The sequence below is a fragment of the Vidua macroura genome, chromosome 13 (genome assembly GCF_024509145.1).
Source record: "Vidua macroura isolate BioBank_ID:100142 chromosome 13, ASM2450914v1, whole genome shotgun sequence".
In the NCBI taxonomy this organism is placed as follows: Eukaryota; Metazoa; Chordata; class Aves; order Passeriformes; family Viduidae; genus Vidua; species Vidua macroura.
Window position 1 is genome coordinate 17,084,203 of NC_071583.1, and position 18,144 is coordinate 17,102,346.

Sequence of the window (18,144 nt, forward strand, 5' to 3'; positions counted from 1 at the left end):
TTCATCAAAACAGAGCATCAGGACTTTACTGCTGGAGCAATGATTTGTGCTACTGTTTGATACCTTTCAAACACGGTTATACACGGATTTTTTGCTTAGAGGTCATTGGAGATACAACACTGAATTCTAATCTAAGTGATACAATTCAGTCCCAGCCAGTTCAGCTACTAAAAAATCTGCCCTATGGCCAACTATGTAAATACTCCTGCCAGCAGACTGATCCATGGAGCAACCCTACCATGAGATGGTCCTAGAGAGCTGTGCCAGGAAACCATAAAGTCTGTTTGCAGAGACCATACACAGGGCAGCCATGTCTCAAAGCTCTTCAGTGAGCAGGGACAAACCTCACAGGAACAGAGGGCTTTTACAGAGAGAAAGAAAAAGGAGAAAATCCCTTAGCCATGATATCCACAGGTGACGTAATCCATCCAAAAGCACTTTGGAGACTGTGTCAGCAGGACAGGGCTTCAGCAACAAAGCTAGTTTCACTAAAGCAGTTTTCAAGCTTTTTGTTCCCAAAAGAAGCAGTAAAGAATACCAGGAAGGTAGACCTACCTGTGAGAAAAAAGCCAGACCACACCCTAGGACACATCCTGCCCACTTTTGAAGTTGGGTTTAGCTCACCTCTAGTTTATCCTGTTTGTAACAGCACTGCACTGCACAGAGCCCAGCCTGGCTCTGCAGGTTCATGAGCACTGAGCACTCTGATCCCACATCCTAGGGAACCTCTGGAGCTACTGCCAGGGCCAGGAGACAGCCTGCTGCAGGTCAGCCACTGCACAAGGCACCGCTTCTGCTGCTTGTCTGTCAATTAGCATTTACAGTTAGCACGCTGGGGTTTTTCATGCTTGTTGACAGCCTTTTAATGATGATGACTGGGGGCTGAGGAGGGGGAGAACTTGCCAAAAAAGTCTCTCTTTGCTCTCAAGACTGAGATGACAGAATACAAATCATCAATGTCAAAGCTTTTGCTAACTGTTTCTCTGAAAAAAAATTTAGAGCATCCAAGAGTGACCTAGAAAACTGGAAGTGTGGAAGGAGAGCTCTCAGAACACAGCCACTCCCTCAAATAAAACCAGGCTTCTCCTTTAACTGAATCTATCCAAACACTGAAACCTTCAGTAAAATTTCACTTTGGAGCCTCCAAACAATGAGCTGACAGTACTCCAAGTATTTCACCCCACAGGTCATGCTTCGACAGCTACAACAGGGACTGTGAAACTGCACAGAGATGTGGATGCAGCAACCAACACCACCATGGATTGCTGTGGAGGAATGTGCTCCAGTTCTTCCAGAGGGATGGCAACAGCCATCCATCCAGGATGTCACCATCCCTGGTCACAAGGGACCAGAGTGCCTGACTTAGTGGAACAGCAGTTGTCAGTCTCACCTTTACAGACAACACACCTGGGGCAGCGCACATCAGTTTTGGAACAGAACCAAGGCTCTGCTACCAAGAACCCAAATCCACAAGGATTAGTAAGCCAAACTTTTCTTCTTGGCTACAACCCCAAGGCAGTGCAGGAGGTGCCTCCCGCACCTGGTTCACCACAAGTGAACCATCTTCAGACCCATTTTAGCGGCTGGCTCATGCACAAACCAAACACCACGTCAGCTAATTATTTCCTAATATTGTTTGTCATCTGATTAAATGGAAAATATCTGTACCATGAACTGAAAGGTTCAGGTATCCTTCTCCCTGAGTAATAACCAAGCTGGAAGACTGGTTATGTGGTTCAACACGATAAAAATTAACTGAAAATACCATTTGTAAACAGATAAAAACCTGCATACAAAGATTATGACAAAAGAATGCTTATGGGCAGCACAGTAAAGCAGTCATATTAAAATACCATACTAACCTTGTTTATATGATGCTAATTCAGCCCTCTTCTGCATATTTACTATAATTAGGATGGTTATTCAAAAATCAGTATACATCCGTCATTTAAAAATTATTTAAAATGATTAATGACAAGTGCTTATTGCCTTGGGAATGCTCAGACACTACTCCAGGAAGCAGTCTGGGAATGCAGTGGATGCCCCTGGTCCCAGCAGCACTTCCCAGAATAAAAAGCTCTTGCCATCCTCAGGGTATATTCCAGCCCTGGCCTCCAAATGCACTGGATGGCACAGCACAGGAGACAAGGGGCTGACAGCACAAGCCAGATTATCTAATTGGAACTGCAAATCAAAATGCTTTCAGGTTCTGCTCCTATTTGAGTATGGATTAGAAATGCAGATTTAACAACCCCCAACCACCACACAATGCAAGTTATGTAATGGCATCCTATTCCACTGGCATGTACCATGCAGAGGCTGAGTGGGAGCTGGCAGGGAGAGCACAGGGTTCTCTCCCTGACAGGATTCACCTTCAAATTAGGCAGGCAGGTGAGATCAAACACCAAAGGTCTCCCTGTCCCCAGCTGCTCGTGGAATTGAGGAGGCAGCACCTTCCTGGGATGAAGCAGAGGGCCAACACCTGGGAGGATAAGAGACCAGCTGGAAATATTTCAGAAGAAGATCATCTCAGCCACAGAAACTGGCTTCTCATCCCGTTTTCCATATGCTGAAGCTTTTATCCCTAAACTCATCAGCAGCTGCTGTACAAGGGACTCAACTACACAGAGCAACAGGCAGTACATCTGCTTACCTCTGACAAAAAGCAGATGAGAAAAGCTGTGAACCCACAAACCACAATCCATCTGCAATTAAACAGTTAGAAATGGAACGTGACATGGAGCTGAAGAAACAAGAGCAATCCAGGCTGCTGCAGGGTACTGCAGCAATCTGGCATTTCCTACAGCAAGAGTAAGTATAAGCAAATTCCTCATGAGGTGGGATTTTCCCCAAGGCTCTAGCCTCTTTGTTGAGCTCTCAAACCAGTTGCAGCTCAGGGATTGCTTTTTATTGGCCTGATCTAGCAGTGCATCCAGCACTCTACTGCTGAGTGGCTGACAGCCAAGGCAGAAGATTCAAGATATACAGGGGAAAAGGATGGTTTGAAAAGTGGTGGATCCCTGAGGAACTGTTACATCACCAAATGGATCCAAACAACTTTGCTGTGCACTATTATTACAGATTTCCATCAAGACTAACACCGAGATGACAACTGACAACATAAACAGTGTGTTAGTGGTCAGGATATTTGGCTCTTGGGCATCAGAGACACTATGGAGCTGAAGAGCACGTGGCATCACCTTGAAGCATTTAGCAGTAAGGCATTTATTTCAACAGTGATCCAAGGCTAACCAGCTTGGCATGCTCAGGGCTCCTGGTCTTCAAGGTCAGGGGAGGCCTGAGAGTGAGAGCCCAAAGCTGTCACCATCCATCCTGAGCTGACAGAACAGTGCTTCAGGCACACCACTAATGGGCATGTTAAATTAAACTGGCACTAACACAGAACTGAGGCATTAGGGAGATAATTGAGAGAGTGCTAAAGATTCAGTAGCAAAATGTAACAGATTAAGATACTATATAAGGATTATTTTATCCCAGATAGCTCCTGGTACCTCTTTTTCAAAGTCCTTTTATTGAAAACCCATTGCCCACTAGCACTGGGACCATCCACCGTGCCCCACAAGTTTCCATATCTACTTGTTCCTTCCTCAGGCCTCCTCCTGCCTGGTTATCCAGGCCATTTGTCCTTTAGCAGAAGGTGCCAGTCTGCATCCTTTAAGTACCTTATTTCCACAGACACCCCAGCTAGCCTGCTGAGACACCTCCAGTTTTCTTCCTACGGTTTCTAAATTCCCTGGATACCAGCCATCCCCTTTTTAAGTAAGTCCCAGTATCTTTCTGCAGCTCACCTCCCCCCACTGATATCCTTTTCGCAAATACACACAGAAATTGCTTTTCAGACTATGCCAGCTCTCTACATTTTAATGCCTGAATTTTGAACTCCAATTCAGTTCCAAGTTAGGACTCTCAAAGTGCTTATCTTTTAAACACAGCATTTGCTTTGCCTGTCAGCACTCTCAGCCCTGCTCTGAGAGCACCGGAATGGTGGGCACAGGCAAGCTCCCAATTACAGCTCCAGGAGGGATAACAGCGATGTGCTGCAGCTGGGGAAAACACACAATGTGCTCAGCACCTCACATGCTCAAGGGCCAGCTTTGGGCAGCAGGTGATATGAATAGCTTCTGCATTTCACCCTTTAAGTAGATTTCAACACATCTGAAAGTTTTCTTTGATCCAGTGAAGCCAAGTGGACTTTCACATGCCACTCAAGGCCCTAATGCATCTCTTCCTGGCTAATGCCGACCTCCAGCTTCCCTCACTCCTCTGAAGAGGGCACCTTTGCAGATCAGCTTATAGGATCACTGAGAAAGAAGTGGAAATTTTAAAATGAAAGCCATTCCTTAACAGCATGAAGGAGTCAGAAGACGATTTCTAGAGTCCAGACAGTGAGGATCTGGGGACAACAGCTCAAAGAGGGACAAGTTCTGTGCTCTGGCTGTGCTTCCACTCCACAGCTAAAGAGAAGCATGGATGGTTAAGGCCATATAACAAGGTAAGTGTAGGAGGCCATGTGAGTTTCTTTAACAGCTGGACTTGATCTTACAAGGTCTTTTCCAACCTAAATGATTCTAAGTCAAACACTTTCATGCTCAGAAAAGTATCAATCAGGTTGAATCCTCTATTTGAAAAATGTACTTACACTATCAAAACTTAAGAGTATTTAAATATTTAGCATATTAAATATCATTATTCATAGATGGCTTTAGGGAAGGATCCACATGGCTTTGCCTCATCAATATTCCTTGACTTATCACAGGCTACTGCAAGGACAATGTTTGAACAACAGCTGTTTCACAGACCCCGTTCTCTCCCAACTCAGGGACTTCCCTTATCTCTCCAAAATGATGCTCTACTGCCTGGACATATTTCTCACTTTTTTTTTACATGACCACCTTTTTCCTCAAAGGTCATCTCATCCCATCTCACTGTTAAACAATATAAAGCTTAAGCACATTAGCACAATGCACTAATCCAGTCCAGGACCTTACTGTGCACCTCCCTCAGGGATACTTTACAATTAGCAATGGCCATAAGGAAGCTGGGAAACAATGAGGAAACACCCAGCACCTTAATCATAGGTATGAAGCACAAATATCAAAACCCTGAAGACAATCCCAATGCAAAATCATGGCGGAAAAAAAAAAGGCTGGAAAGCTCTGCCTTAAAGGGGTAAATTTATTGCTAGACAATTCAATTAAGCATTTGAAGACCCCCCACACACAAACAACACATGTTCTTCCACTGGAGCGTGTACCTATGGGATTACACACCAATTCCAACACCTGCATAGTGAACAGAACTCAGGGTGTTCAGTGCAGCAGCAAATGTTTGCTAAGAGCACACCAGCTGTGATGGGGAAGGGTGTGCTCCAGAGGCTCCTCCACACACGCCTCCAAACTCCATTCTTAGGCACTCGGAGCCTTCCCTGGCAGTGCCTTCTCTGCAGCCAGTGCTCAGGCAAGCTCCCTGCAGGACGGTCTCTCTGCTGAAAGGAAAAGCCCCAAAAAACCTGGGAAGAGGAAGTACCTCTGAAGAAAAGAGGGGTTTATCCTTAGTGGCATCATTTCTCAATATTCCTAGATTCCCAGTTAATGACAAAAGTGGGTGTCTGATACTGCCTCCCACAGGATAAGAGCCCTGTCATTTGCCACCAGCAGTGCAACACTTACCTGTGTCATCCCAGTGATGATTCCCAGCACATCACTGTGACCTTGAGGTGGCCTGTCCAAAAGCTATATCCAGATCCTTAATGGTCACACCTGGACAGAACATCAAGGCAGCTGGCCCACCTTCTGGCTGGCACCTGTACAGACTTCTGTGTCTGAGCAGATGCTGCCTCCTGAGAGCTCTTCTTAGGAGTTGATTTGGAAAACAGCTGCTTTAACCTCTTGGGTCAGTATTTGCCAAGAAACCTGACACAGCATGAAAACAGTTATCCAAGCCCTTTGGAGGGAAATGATTTTTCCCTGCCAGCCTGGCCTGGGTGCAACGTAATGCTAGTGGGTGTCACAGTTCCCTGTGGGACCCAGCACCTCTTCCTTTTTCAGGGCACTGGGCTTTAAGAGCTTTATTCAGGCAACTGCACTGCACAAAGTCCAGAGGTAAATTCAGATCATTCCTTCCTGGTCAGTTCCCAGAACTGCTGAAGAAAGGAATTCAGTGCCTTGTCAGGGTGCAGAAGTTGTGACTCTCCAGGCTCCGAGGCTCTGGTGGCTGACCTCAGCTCTTTGGGAGAGTAGAGCCAGAGAGGTGAGTGTGCAGGACAGCAGTTCCTCTGATAACCCTGACACCAAGGAAGGAAAAGAACACAGTTCCCTGTTGTGTCACAAATGCCTCAGCATGGCTGAAGTCCTAAGGGATTGGGAAGGGGAAACAGCATGCACAGACATCTCTTTAAACTGTCAGATAAGCTGCACAGTAGTGGGTGGCTCAGATAGTGTGACTTGAACCCCCTGTGGGACTTCAATACCTGGGGGCTCAGGACAGCTACTGGCCCACGCAGACTGAGGGCAGCCAAGCACAGGGTACTGCCTGCAGCTCCCTGTGTGCTGCTCACCCTCTGCAGCAAGCACTGGAGCCCCAGAGAGGTGATGCTTTCAGCTGCTCCTCTTAGAGCCAGATGGATCAATCATTTGCCTGTCATCAGGAGGTGTCTGTGAAACTTTCTGGAATTCACTTCTTACATTTAGTGATGTGCCCAGTACACACTGGAAGGAAGAAAAAGTGATGAGCTGAATTAATGGAATGGACGGAGAAGGCAGCAGTGGCAGTGGACACACCAATTCCACATGAACCAGGCCCAGAACAACAGCTTGTCTGGGAAAAAAAATCCAAACCACCTCAGCACTCCTCTCCAGTTATATCACAGGTTGGGAGAATCAATCAGGCTTTCAAAACCCTAAGGTTATAAACAGTAAAATACCTTAGTCATCATATCATTAATGTACAGCTTTGCACCGTGAGAAAGCTTCTTAGTGAGACTTCTCAACCTGGTATTAAGTGTATGAAAATACATCTTGGGATTCTTAAGACTTAAAATTACTTTCTCTGTTAACTCTGCTCCTGAGATCCTTGATGGAAAAGTACATTGAATGTTTGCTTGGGTTTTAAATGCCATCCTGGCTCAAATCTGGTTCATGAAGCCCATCTGAATATTGCTAATTTCCTTGTTAGACATGGACTGTACATCACAAAAAACAAAGATTTCCCCTGTTGTCTATGAAAACGGGAGAAAATTACGTTCATTCTCTTGTTCTAAAGACAGCTTCAGAGTTTTAAATACTTAAATCTTATGTTTACAGCTTTATAGCTTTGACCCTCATTAAAAATGTAATTCCTTACATGACAGACTTGATTTTAGACCCCTGTCCTTGAGAAGCTGTTTGTTCATCCTGTGGAAGGCATAACTAACTGAACTTATAAGTGGCCTGAAGCAATGGAGATGCAGGAGGACACTTGGATGCAACATCTGGTAGCTGTCAACACATACACACAGTGCAACAGCACCACAAAATAAACCTTCAGGCAGAATGCTCCTTTACATCTGACAGCTTTTGTTCTGCAGAAGCCAGGAAGAACTTTCCACCTCCGTCCTTCCTCTCCTTGTACAAAACAGCTCCAAGATTTTCCCACACAACCCTCTTCTGGGAGCAACTGTAGCCAGGATTCAGTAAGTTGGTCACACAATGCTACTGAGGAGTGGCTGTCCCATTCACAGATTCCCTGACATGATGGAAGAAGAAATTCTCCCCTGTACGTGAGAGGACTGGGGAAGTTGGTGCCTTTCCTCAGCAGTGCAGAGGGATTTTGCCTGCCAGCACTCTCATAGCTCTTCCACCTCCTGTGTTTCCTGGTCCTGCACAGATGCAGAATGACAGCAAAACTCCTGATCTCTGATCTTGTAGCACACAGTGTTTCTTGTGCTCTCTGTAGGTATTAAAGCTTTAATAAGAGTCTAGAAGGTGCCCTGTGGCTTGCAGGGGAATGGGGCGGATAATAACTCCATGTCCTCCTGTGTTAAATACCTGTTTCCTTGTTGCCTGTGATTGATGGATAATGACACAATAGCCCATTTAGGCGTGCCGCCCCCATTTTCCACTGTAATAATTTCATTTCTAGACAGGAACATTAACAACCCAGTTACAGTCAAATGGAAACAGAAATTCACAAATAAAAGTTGCTGACTGCCAGAGCTTTGATCTTGCATCTTCAAACTTGAATCTGAATTTAATATTTTACTCGCATGAGTTTCACAACCCAAGCAGAAAACAGCAAAATGCAATGTACTTCTTTGGAATGAGCCCCAATTCCAGAGAGCCAAATTTCTGTTATTTAAACTGAAAAGGTCCAATACAAACTCAGCTGGGAAGAAAACAGACTAAAATCCACATCTGAAGGGAATTCTAGCTCTCTCTCACTATCAAAACTGTAGATACACAAAAAACATACATTATTTCTGCAGAAGGGTAGGCAGACTATTTCTTTGAAGAGAAGGAAACAGTGGTTCTGCCTTCTTCCTTAACCCCAGGAAGCAAGCAGTTCAACATTCTTTTCCGCCTCTGGAGTCAACATTTTACCTTCCTGTTCCAGCAATCCAACACCAACAGTGCATCAAATAACGGAAAAGCAATCACTGCTAAAATAGCACAAAAGCATGAACGAACAGTTCTGAGGCTGAAGCTTACAACAACAACTCATCAAATGAAATTTGCAACATTTTGGTGTGCTCCCACTTATCAAAACAGTCCAGATGGAGTCCTAGCATTATAATCTGGCTCATATGCTTGTAAAACATATCTGGTGTTCCCCTTGACATTGCTGGAATTAGGCTGAGGACTCATTGGACTCAGCCCAACAATTTATGTCACCTCGTTCTCAGTGACAGGTCCTGTGCAAACCATTATGGCAAAACCATGATAGAAAATGGTCTCACTCTGGAAATGAAAGTTGTGGTGCATTCACTGAGATGTCTTGATTCATGACTGAACCCATCCAGACATTTCCCTCTCACTGCCTGCTCATCTCCCTTAAGACACTTCAGTGGTATCATCAGCACCGTCCACTTCTAAGAGTACAGAGGGAATTTCTGAGAGTGCAGCCGCGCTTTGGTTAGTCACCAGCTTACTTAGAGGATGACTTCAAAAGCATCAAAGCAAATTAGTGGCATGAGTCCTACTACTTTCATATAGGAGCTTGATCAAGGGATTTTACATCCTAATCCAAAATCCCCTTCTGACCATATACACAATTTATCAGCTGCAGCACTACACAATCTGTCCTACACCTGATTTACCATGTTCCTTTGAAGCACTCTGAGGCTACGAGGCACATACCTTCCAAATGCTTACACAGGGATGTATTTAGAGTTTTTACAGATCTTCACAGAAGATCAACTAATGTTGAATGCAAACTCAATTAAAAAATGTACAGTCTGTGAGAAAGAGCAGCCAGCAGTAAACCATGGCTCTGTTTTAAGGTGAAACTGCACCTATACGTAGCACACATAGCATAATCTATGACTAAGATTTCCACACTGGTGCACAGTTATTCCATTAACACATTAGGAGGAGAGGACCTGACAGCTACAGAGACAGGGTGCCATCTGTATCCTGCCCATGCATCCAAAGATTACATCAAATCTTTCCTAGCTCAAGGCAAGATCTCACCTAGAAACAAATTCAAAGGATGAGTGTTCCAGATGCCTCATCACTCAGGAAAATGCTTTGTGTACTGAAAATGACCAAACCAAAGCTATTTCTTAGGGAATGCTTTGCCAGCGAGTCCTCTACAAGACAACTTGAGCCCTATGGAAGGGGCAGAGGCAGACTTACCCATGGTACACACTGCACTTTGCATGCACAAGCAGGACTTTTCAAGTGCCCCCATTTTTACAACATCAGTGCTGGGCATGACCAAAGATCCGGCTGTCCCGTGGTGGTTCCTCACTTTGAGCCACCAGTGCAGGGAATATCCAACCTTTTCCTGCCCAGCAGCTGTGAGTGATGCAGCACAAGTACTGATATATCAGATCACACAGCCAGTCAGAGAGGACTGGACACCTGTCTTTTCAATCACTCACAGATCAAATTATTTAAACAAATTGCAGGAAATCATAATTATTCCCTCCAGCTCCTGGCATTGTAAACAGAACATCTAATCCAACTTGATTAACAAGGTGTTTATAATCTATAGGGAAAGAATGGTTATTTCAGAGTTACATCACCACACAGATTTTTTTTTTTATGTCAATGGGCAAAAAATTCCAACAAATTCATCACCAGAACAGAAATGCAGCGGCCAGGAGGGAGAGCAGTTTCATTTTAGAGAAGGGTAGGGAGTGATGCTTTATGTGAAACAACCTATTTATATAGCAGCCCAAGCCAACCTCAGCACACAGAATAGACAGTTCTGTAATATACAGCAATATTTGAGTCCTGAGATAACCCTGCTGGGCCACACAACCCCAGCAGCAGTCAGAGATACTGAGGAAGTCCCACTTAAGTATGTGCTACATGCTCCAGCCAGCTCACTCAGAAGCTGGCCTCTGGGACAATCTCATTGCAGTGCAGCAGCTCAGCAGCAGCAAACACACACAGTCCCCACCACATGGGTAAGGTGAGGCTGAAGGAAAAAGGAGGACAGGATTTTGGAATATGAGCAGGGAGGTGGAGGGACATGGCAAGCTGGGAATCACAGAAGTAGAGCAAGAAGATGCAGCTTCACAACTCTTCTAGTGAAAAGTGAACTTATTTTAAAACACATTGGGTAGCATGGTTTGCTTCTTCAGGCAAGGCAGGACAGAGCTGCCAAGAAGGAGGTTGTAGTTTTTTTATCTGGGTAGGGCTGGAGAAAACACATTGATGGGAAGCTACTATTGGCTGAAAGGAAGAGTGTGTGAAGTCTCTGGCAGAAGATCTCTTACAACCTTCTGTGCCAAAGGAAGAGGGACTAAGAGGATTCACACGGCTTGGAGAGCTGAGATGACAGAAGATGTTGAGAAGACAGAAGAGAAAAAGGTCCAGAGAAATATTTTCGGTACTTCTTGGCAGTTACATTTTACAACAAAAGCCACCCTTCTCTGCACGTGGAAGGGCTCTGCAGCACGCAGAGATTAAGCCAGTCCTTCCAAACAGGCAGTGCATTTATCACAGCTTCATTGCAGGATACACACATGTACACCCACACACCCAGCCCTGTCACAGGTCACTGCAGGCAGATCCAACTGCTTATTCACAGTGAAGTGTCTGCCCAGCTCCAGGAGCTCCCCACTGCAGGCTTCCATACTGATCTCAAAAGCTTACAACTCCAGTTAAACGCCGGTACAATGCAGTGATTAGTGACACACAACAGGGAATGAAAAAATGATTGACTCAACACGTCAAGCCTCTGTGATGTAAGACCAGGGTGAACTCATGACAAGGTCACACACTGAATCAGATACAAAAAACCCCAAATCAGCTCTGCTGCCTGGAAATCCACTCATCCACTAGCCTGCAGAGAGAACTTTCCATAGGTCAGGTGGCTCATAAAAATTCCTCCACAATGTGCATGTTTCCCAAACCATTAGGATGTTTACAAAAGAAACTGCCTAGGTATACAAGCCTTTCCCTCACTCAAAGTGGAAGACTCCAAAAGCAGATTCTAGAAATCCACAATCAAAAGCAGGACAGGCTTCATGGGGGTGAGGGAGAGCAGGGGAAAAGGCGATGTGCTAATGACACAACCTGAGCAAAATCCACACATCTAATATGCAACAAGAAAAGCAGAATATAATGCCACCTGTGGATCTGAGGAGGACAGATCAAAAGCAAGGCCACCTCCAGCACCCTTAGCCTAACAGACAAATGGATTTCAGTGTATTTGTGGACATGCCACCACCACCCTCAACTGCAGGTTAAAGCTAAAGAGACGGAGTAACATTGTCAAGTGAATAAATGATGGATACCAGACAGCCCGTGAAAATGCATTTGAGGCAGGTGTCATGTTCCATTACAGAGGGAACCTGGCAGATTCTAGAAAAAAAAATTCCACACTGCACAATTCTACCAAAAGGCACATTCTACCAAAAGGAAAGAAATTTGTTTTGATGCTTGGACACACATTTTCTTTTACAAATTGCAACACACTCCCTGTACCACAGGCTTCGATAAATACTCCAAGGTTACAGGTCACAGGAGAAGTTCCATTCTCAGGATAAGCACATGCTCCTTCTTTATTTAATTGGGAAGCCATACAGAGTTGTGGCTTGTTACTGCAAATGTTTTCAGGACAGAAAGTCCTAAGCTTTGCCTGCTTGTCACAGCATCTTGTGGATTTTAACACCAACAGCTACAGTGAAAAGCCTGTGAAATCTGATCTGCACCAGAAATTCTGTTCACACAGAATACAGAAAGGCCCTGCAGTGAATGGATACAGAGGAATAGGCTCAGAGCAGGAGAAACACACAGTTGATGTTTCTAGTTGCAGAAGAGTGGGACATGCTCAAGTGAGCACCCATCAAATCCAGTAAGAATCCCTCTTACTCTCTCCAGTAAAAAAAACAAGCAGGGAGTGGAGACATTGGTGTGCTCAGCAAGCTGAACCAGGACAGCACTGCAGGGAAACTGCTCTGACAAGTGCCAGCCTCAGTGCAGGAAGGCACAAGAGCAAGTCTTGAACAACCACTCCAGCACATGCCTGGAGACCTGCACAATAATGTACAGTGTATGCATTTTTAAAAGTTCATGCTACAGCTCCCCTCTTGCCCTCTTTCTTAAGAAACAGGAGGAAAGGATTACAATGTTGTTAGTTACTAGCAACAAGCTAGGAAATATTCATGCAGCCAGTGTTGCTAAGTTTGAGGCCTGAGCAGATTTGGAGACAATACACAGTCAGTTGAGACAAACCATTTGCTCCTGTGCTCAAAAAAACCCTCTTGCTTCCATATGTATAACAACCAATTCCATTTCAGTGAAAACACTTAGAGAATTAAAATATGCAAGCAGCAGAGACAGGCTCCTTCCATTTCTGCTCCTCCTGCCTTTATGACACACAACAGTACACAAAGGGTACTTCATTTCCCACCTGATTTTCTCACACAAGTAACATGCTCGTTATGTCTGTTCTTTCTACACATGAAAGAGGAATGCAATAAGATCCCATGCCTATGGACAAGTGCAGCCATGGGATGCATTCCCAAAGTTGCTTCCAAGAAGGCAACCTGGTGCCCTCAGACAAGGAACACTACTACACCAGGGGCTACGCCAAAGAAACGCCAAATGCCACACCACACCCTGTCAAAAATGAGAATAAGGGAGGGGAAATTATTTAGGAGAAATCATGCAACTTAGCAGACAGAAACCCCCATTTTCTATTCAAAATAACTTTCTCCCCAACAGAAAAGCAGCTCATCGCAGACAGAAAAGGTCTCACACAACTCAAGTGACAGCCACCGTGAAACGAAAGGCCACCAGGAGCATCACCAACCATGAGGCTGCTATAAGGGCTGGATCTAGGCTCTGCACAACGAATCAACAGCTCATCTGCCCTGCCAGGCAGAGCCCCCACAAAGCCAGTGGGAGAGCCAGCACCTGGCACCTCACTCATCCAGCCCTGTGCCCAGCACCTCCATGCTGGGAATAACATCGACCCAGCACCTTCCATGCACATTAGGTGGGACCTTGGCGCTGGAATAAGTTGCCAATGCAACAATCAACAAGTCAAAGCAATTAATAAGGGATCTATTGTCATTACTTTAGCTGAGGCAGTTAACACACATGGAATGAAACTCTCCTGCAAAATTAGGGCAACACAGAATATGGGTGTTTCCTTATCACAATATATGTAACAGAAAAGCCCCCTCAAATCTCAGCAGTCACGTATACATGCTAAGATTTACTGAATGGAGGGAGTTGAACCTGGTAAATCTGTAGTTTGCAAGTCTGGCAATGATCTTAAGTGGGTGCTGTTGTGTGTCGAGTAAAACAAAAGGATTTCACAATAGCAGAATGATACAATATAGGGATGTAGCAAATTGTTCTTCAGGCAGGGGCAGTTCAACAGGCATTAAACAGCATCAAAAATGCTGGTTTTGCACAAGCTATTTATTCCCAGCCTCTAGATGCCTGAGAAAGAGGCAGGTTGACTAGCGAGGGACCAGCATGTCACTTGCTATTTATGCTCTCACAAGTGACTGAATTTGACAGGGACAGTTGATAACCTTCTGAAAATAACTGAACTATCAAAGAATCTGCATCTTAGCTAACACAGGTTTTTTGTTTTGCAGCTTGCAAAAATGCAGACTCTCGGTCTAAGGAGATGATCTTGCAATTCTACCCTGGAAGTCATTGAAGTGGAATATCTATTCTCTAGGGACAATTCATAACTCCCTTTCTGAAGATCTCTATTTGTCTCTTACTGAGAATTTTAAAGTCACCTATTTCCTTTGCAGAATGTCAGGTACAGATACTGCTAGTTTTTGGTTGGTTTTTTTTTAATTTAGGTAATTAGAAGGGCTCTTTTTCATGTTCAATCAAAAGCAGATACGACAAGTTAACCTATGTGGGGCAATCCAGAAGTTACAGCTCTCCTGACCAAATACATGTAGCTTGGGTCATCCCAAACTCCACATTTCCAACTTCTCTAATTACTAACTACTGTAGGTCTATTAAAACATGATTAAGATTGGCATATGGAAGCTTGGGAGATGATCCCTTCCAAGCACTCCATCTTTCAGCATTTGTCTGCATAGACAGAGCCAGGTATAGCAGGAAGGAAACTGGAAGACTTTCATACCCTGTCTGTTTTTAGCACATCCCAGGTGTGTATGGCTGGGATCTCAACTCCTGTCACTAGCAGGGAAGGGAAGCACAGGAAAGCATTCCTCAGCCTGAATTACTGCTGTAACTGATGCTGGGGAGGTCAGTGTAAGCAGCAGTGGAACAGCAGCCAGAGCTTCTTCCCATGCATGTGTGTGCAGTGATTTACTGAGCACCTGCAAGCACTCAGTTCAGTTTAAGGATTGGTGCCTACAGGCTTTCTGCTGTAGCAATGGACCAAACCTGATCAAGTTAAAACACCTGCCCAATTCTATATACTCCAAATGGGAGAAAGGGCAGAGCAGGTATCAACAATCAGAAAAAAGAGGGATTCCCAAATTCACAGATACTTGGGAATTGCTTTTACATAGGAAGACGTTATTTCATGTGAGCAGAATGGTGGAGAGAATATGGAGAGGCATTTGGGTAAAAGCTGTGTCATCTATAATTATAGATTCCCCAGTGACAACAAAATAAATTGGGAATTGTAGGAACACTGAAGGGAAAATAAAAGTTGTCACTGATGGTAAAAGTAATAATTAATTCTGGAGCCTTTTCTCTCTCTGCTCCTCACCACCACCTCAGTGGGAATGTGCCAGGCTCTTTCCCAGCAACAGAATTATTTCTGTAAAACATTTTTTAAGTTGCAATACCTCTGTAACTGAAAATAGAGGCAAATGCGAGTGCTTAGTGGGACCTTTGAAACCCCAGCTGTGAAGACTCATTAACTGTAAGTACATTTTTGCAGATGCACAGCTCTGAATCTGACTCATAACTCTCCTCCCATGACAGCAAGACCCAGGATTCAGGTAAAAAGGCTTAAGATAATTGATATGGATCCTTACTCAGGCAAATTAGGAGGAAGAAAGCAGCAAAGAAGAGACTTAAGGGATATGGTGAAGGAATGGGGATCAGAAGTTGGCTCTGTTGAGGGATCCATCATTCCAGTTCCAAGGCACAAGGAGGGCAGTATGAGACAGGAATCTATGTTTTATCTAACAAATTTTATGCATCTTGCTCTTGTATGTGAGAAAACAGCTCTAGCTTCAAATACTAGGTCAGAATAAAGGCCCCTCTTGAATAGTTACTGGGGATTTCAGTCATTTTGTCCTTTCAAGGGCTGGAAATGTTCAGGTTTACCAGGCTCAACTGCACATGAGGGTAGTCCTTGTGTCTGCAGCTCCGGGTTGCCAAAGGACAGGATAGGTACGGGGGAGATGCACAATTAAGCATCTCTCCCACACATAAGGCATATGGCAAAGTGGAGCACTCAAGTCACAGCTGACTCAGAGCTGCACACGAGGGTATGCACCTACAGTCACATGTGCATGTGTGTGTGCACGAACAGCCGGGGGAAGCGTTTACTGCCAGCACAGCTCTTCCCAACTGCATTTCAGTGAGTACAAAAACAGCAGGGTCAAAACCTGCAGTAGGAGTCTGTCAGCCACCAGCCTCTGACTGCAGCCAGTGTGCTGACACACATCAGGGAGGAGGGCAGACCATTTGGTGTCCAGCAGCTCTTTCCCGCTGGCATTTCTAAGCCTGATACAAGATTCTGGTAACAACAACATTTAAACCACGGTGTTGTGTATTATACAAGAACAGATCTTCCTTCACAAAAACCTCATTGGCTTTCCACCACCCCACCAAAAAAAATTAAAAATCTTCTAGCAGCATTGACCGAATTGTAAAGCAACCTGGTTGGCTTCCATGCATCCGATGGCCTCTTCCAAGAGTGAAAACTCCACGCAGACATAGCCATAGTCGTAACCTGGGGACAGCATTTAAATACAGACGGGAGTCATGTTAGTGCCTTGTCATACAGAAAGCCACATTAAATAATCAATTTCCCTTTCCCTCCAATGACAAGCCCTCTAACCACCACCCCTCTACCTCAGAATGAAAAAGAAAGAAACCAGGGACTAGCTGGATGATGATTAACTGTGCAGTTTACCATGAATGTTAAGAGTAGTGTTCCCACTTTCCCTTACACAACCCATTGACAGTCACACCCTTTCTTAGGGCAAGGAATAATTGCTTTGCTGTTTATTTTTTCTAAGTCATAGTGACTTTCCATTGCCAGTTTCATATGTTGTGCTACCTTGGAGGCAGCACTCTCCAAAGTAAGTGTTGATAAATCATTTCCAAGTACCTTGCTGCAGATGTATTTTACACGAATAGCCAGCATTTTAATTGGGCAATATTTCAGAAAGAACTAACACAATTTCTTTGCCTTTGCTATTTTTCTTTCAACACCTGCTTACTTTTTGAAGTCCAATCCCTTGCATTATGAAAAAGTGCAGCTGAGCAGGAATGAGAACTCCAACTTTCTCATTTTGGTATAGATATCACTGCACACATAAGAGGGTGTGGAGCTTTAAGTTTAGATTCAAGAAACTACGGAGCCTTTACTCTTCTCACTCCTTGGAAAGCTGTCATCTCCATCACTGCAGAAGGGATCCACTGATTTAACTGTGTACTCCAGTTACCTGCACTGAAATACTATGTCCCAAAGTAAAGTGCAGGGTGAACACTACAGAATCTAAGACCAACTCAAGATCCATGCCTAACGTTGAAACTATCTCCAAGAACTGGAGCACTGAGGAACAACCTAAAGTCACAGCCTCACCCTTCACGTGTCCAGGCCACCACACTCCAAAACAGTACTTTCCAGATGATCACGGGCAGAGATGATCCTACATGGGCATAAGCAGTGGGAGGGTTTGGCTGCCTCCTCCTGCTGCTCTTTTGGCTGGTTTGGAGCAAGAGGAAGGCTGGTCTGCATGTGATTTGTGCCACTTTAGGCACCTAGCTGCCCTGGTGAAGAGTTTGTCTTCCCTCCTACTAAAGATGCACATCTCAACTCCAGTATTTTCAACCCAGGTGTGTATCTGGCTCCTACTGCTTCAGCCCCTCAGCTTTTGTGAGAAGGTAACTTCATGCATGCTTCTCTCAGGCAAGGCATTCCAGCCTCCTGGAATCCAGCCCCCATCTCCCTCAAGCCTCTGCCTAAGAACATTTGCTGCACTCTTTAGTTTTTCCTTCTCTCTCACTTTACTATCTTTGTACTTTACCACATCAAAGACCAGACCACACAAAATTATTTCATCATCAAGCCCTACTGATTTTTTTTAATCTTTTTTTTTTATTCTAGGAGCTCTTTGCATGCTGTTCTAACAACACAATCCTGACTTTGCACCTTTGCCTCTAATAACAAGACTCCAATTTTAATCTAGCACCTCTTCCACCTCATAGAGGAATTTATTCCCCTTTCCCATATTATTTTAGTCAATATAATTATGTTAAATGGAAATTTATCCATCTGTGT

General features: G+C 44.5%; 1 protein-coding gene across 2 annotated transcripts in view; it reads right to left on the minus strand.

Annotated features, from left to right (window-relative positions):
• RBM6 (RNA binding motif protein 6) overlaps positions 1 to 18,144 on the minus strand; it is a 58,055-nt gene that overhangs the window by 19,293 nt on the left and 20,618 nt on the right. For both annotated transcript variants that reach the window (XM_053989357.1, XM_053989356.1), the window contains exon 6: positions 16,514 to 16,587. In XM_053989357.1, the coding sequence (XP_053845332.1) occupies positions 16,514 to 16,587 (74 nt within the window). The remainder of the gene's footprint in view (positions 1 to 16,513; positions 16,588 to 18,144) is intronic.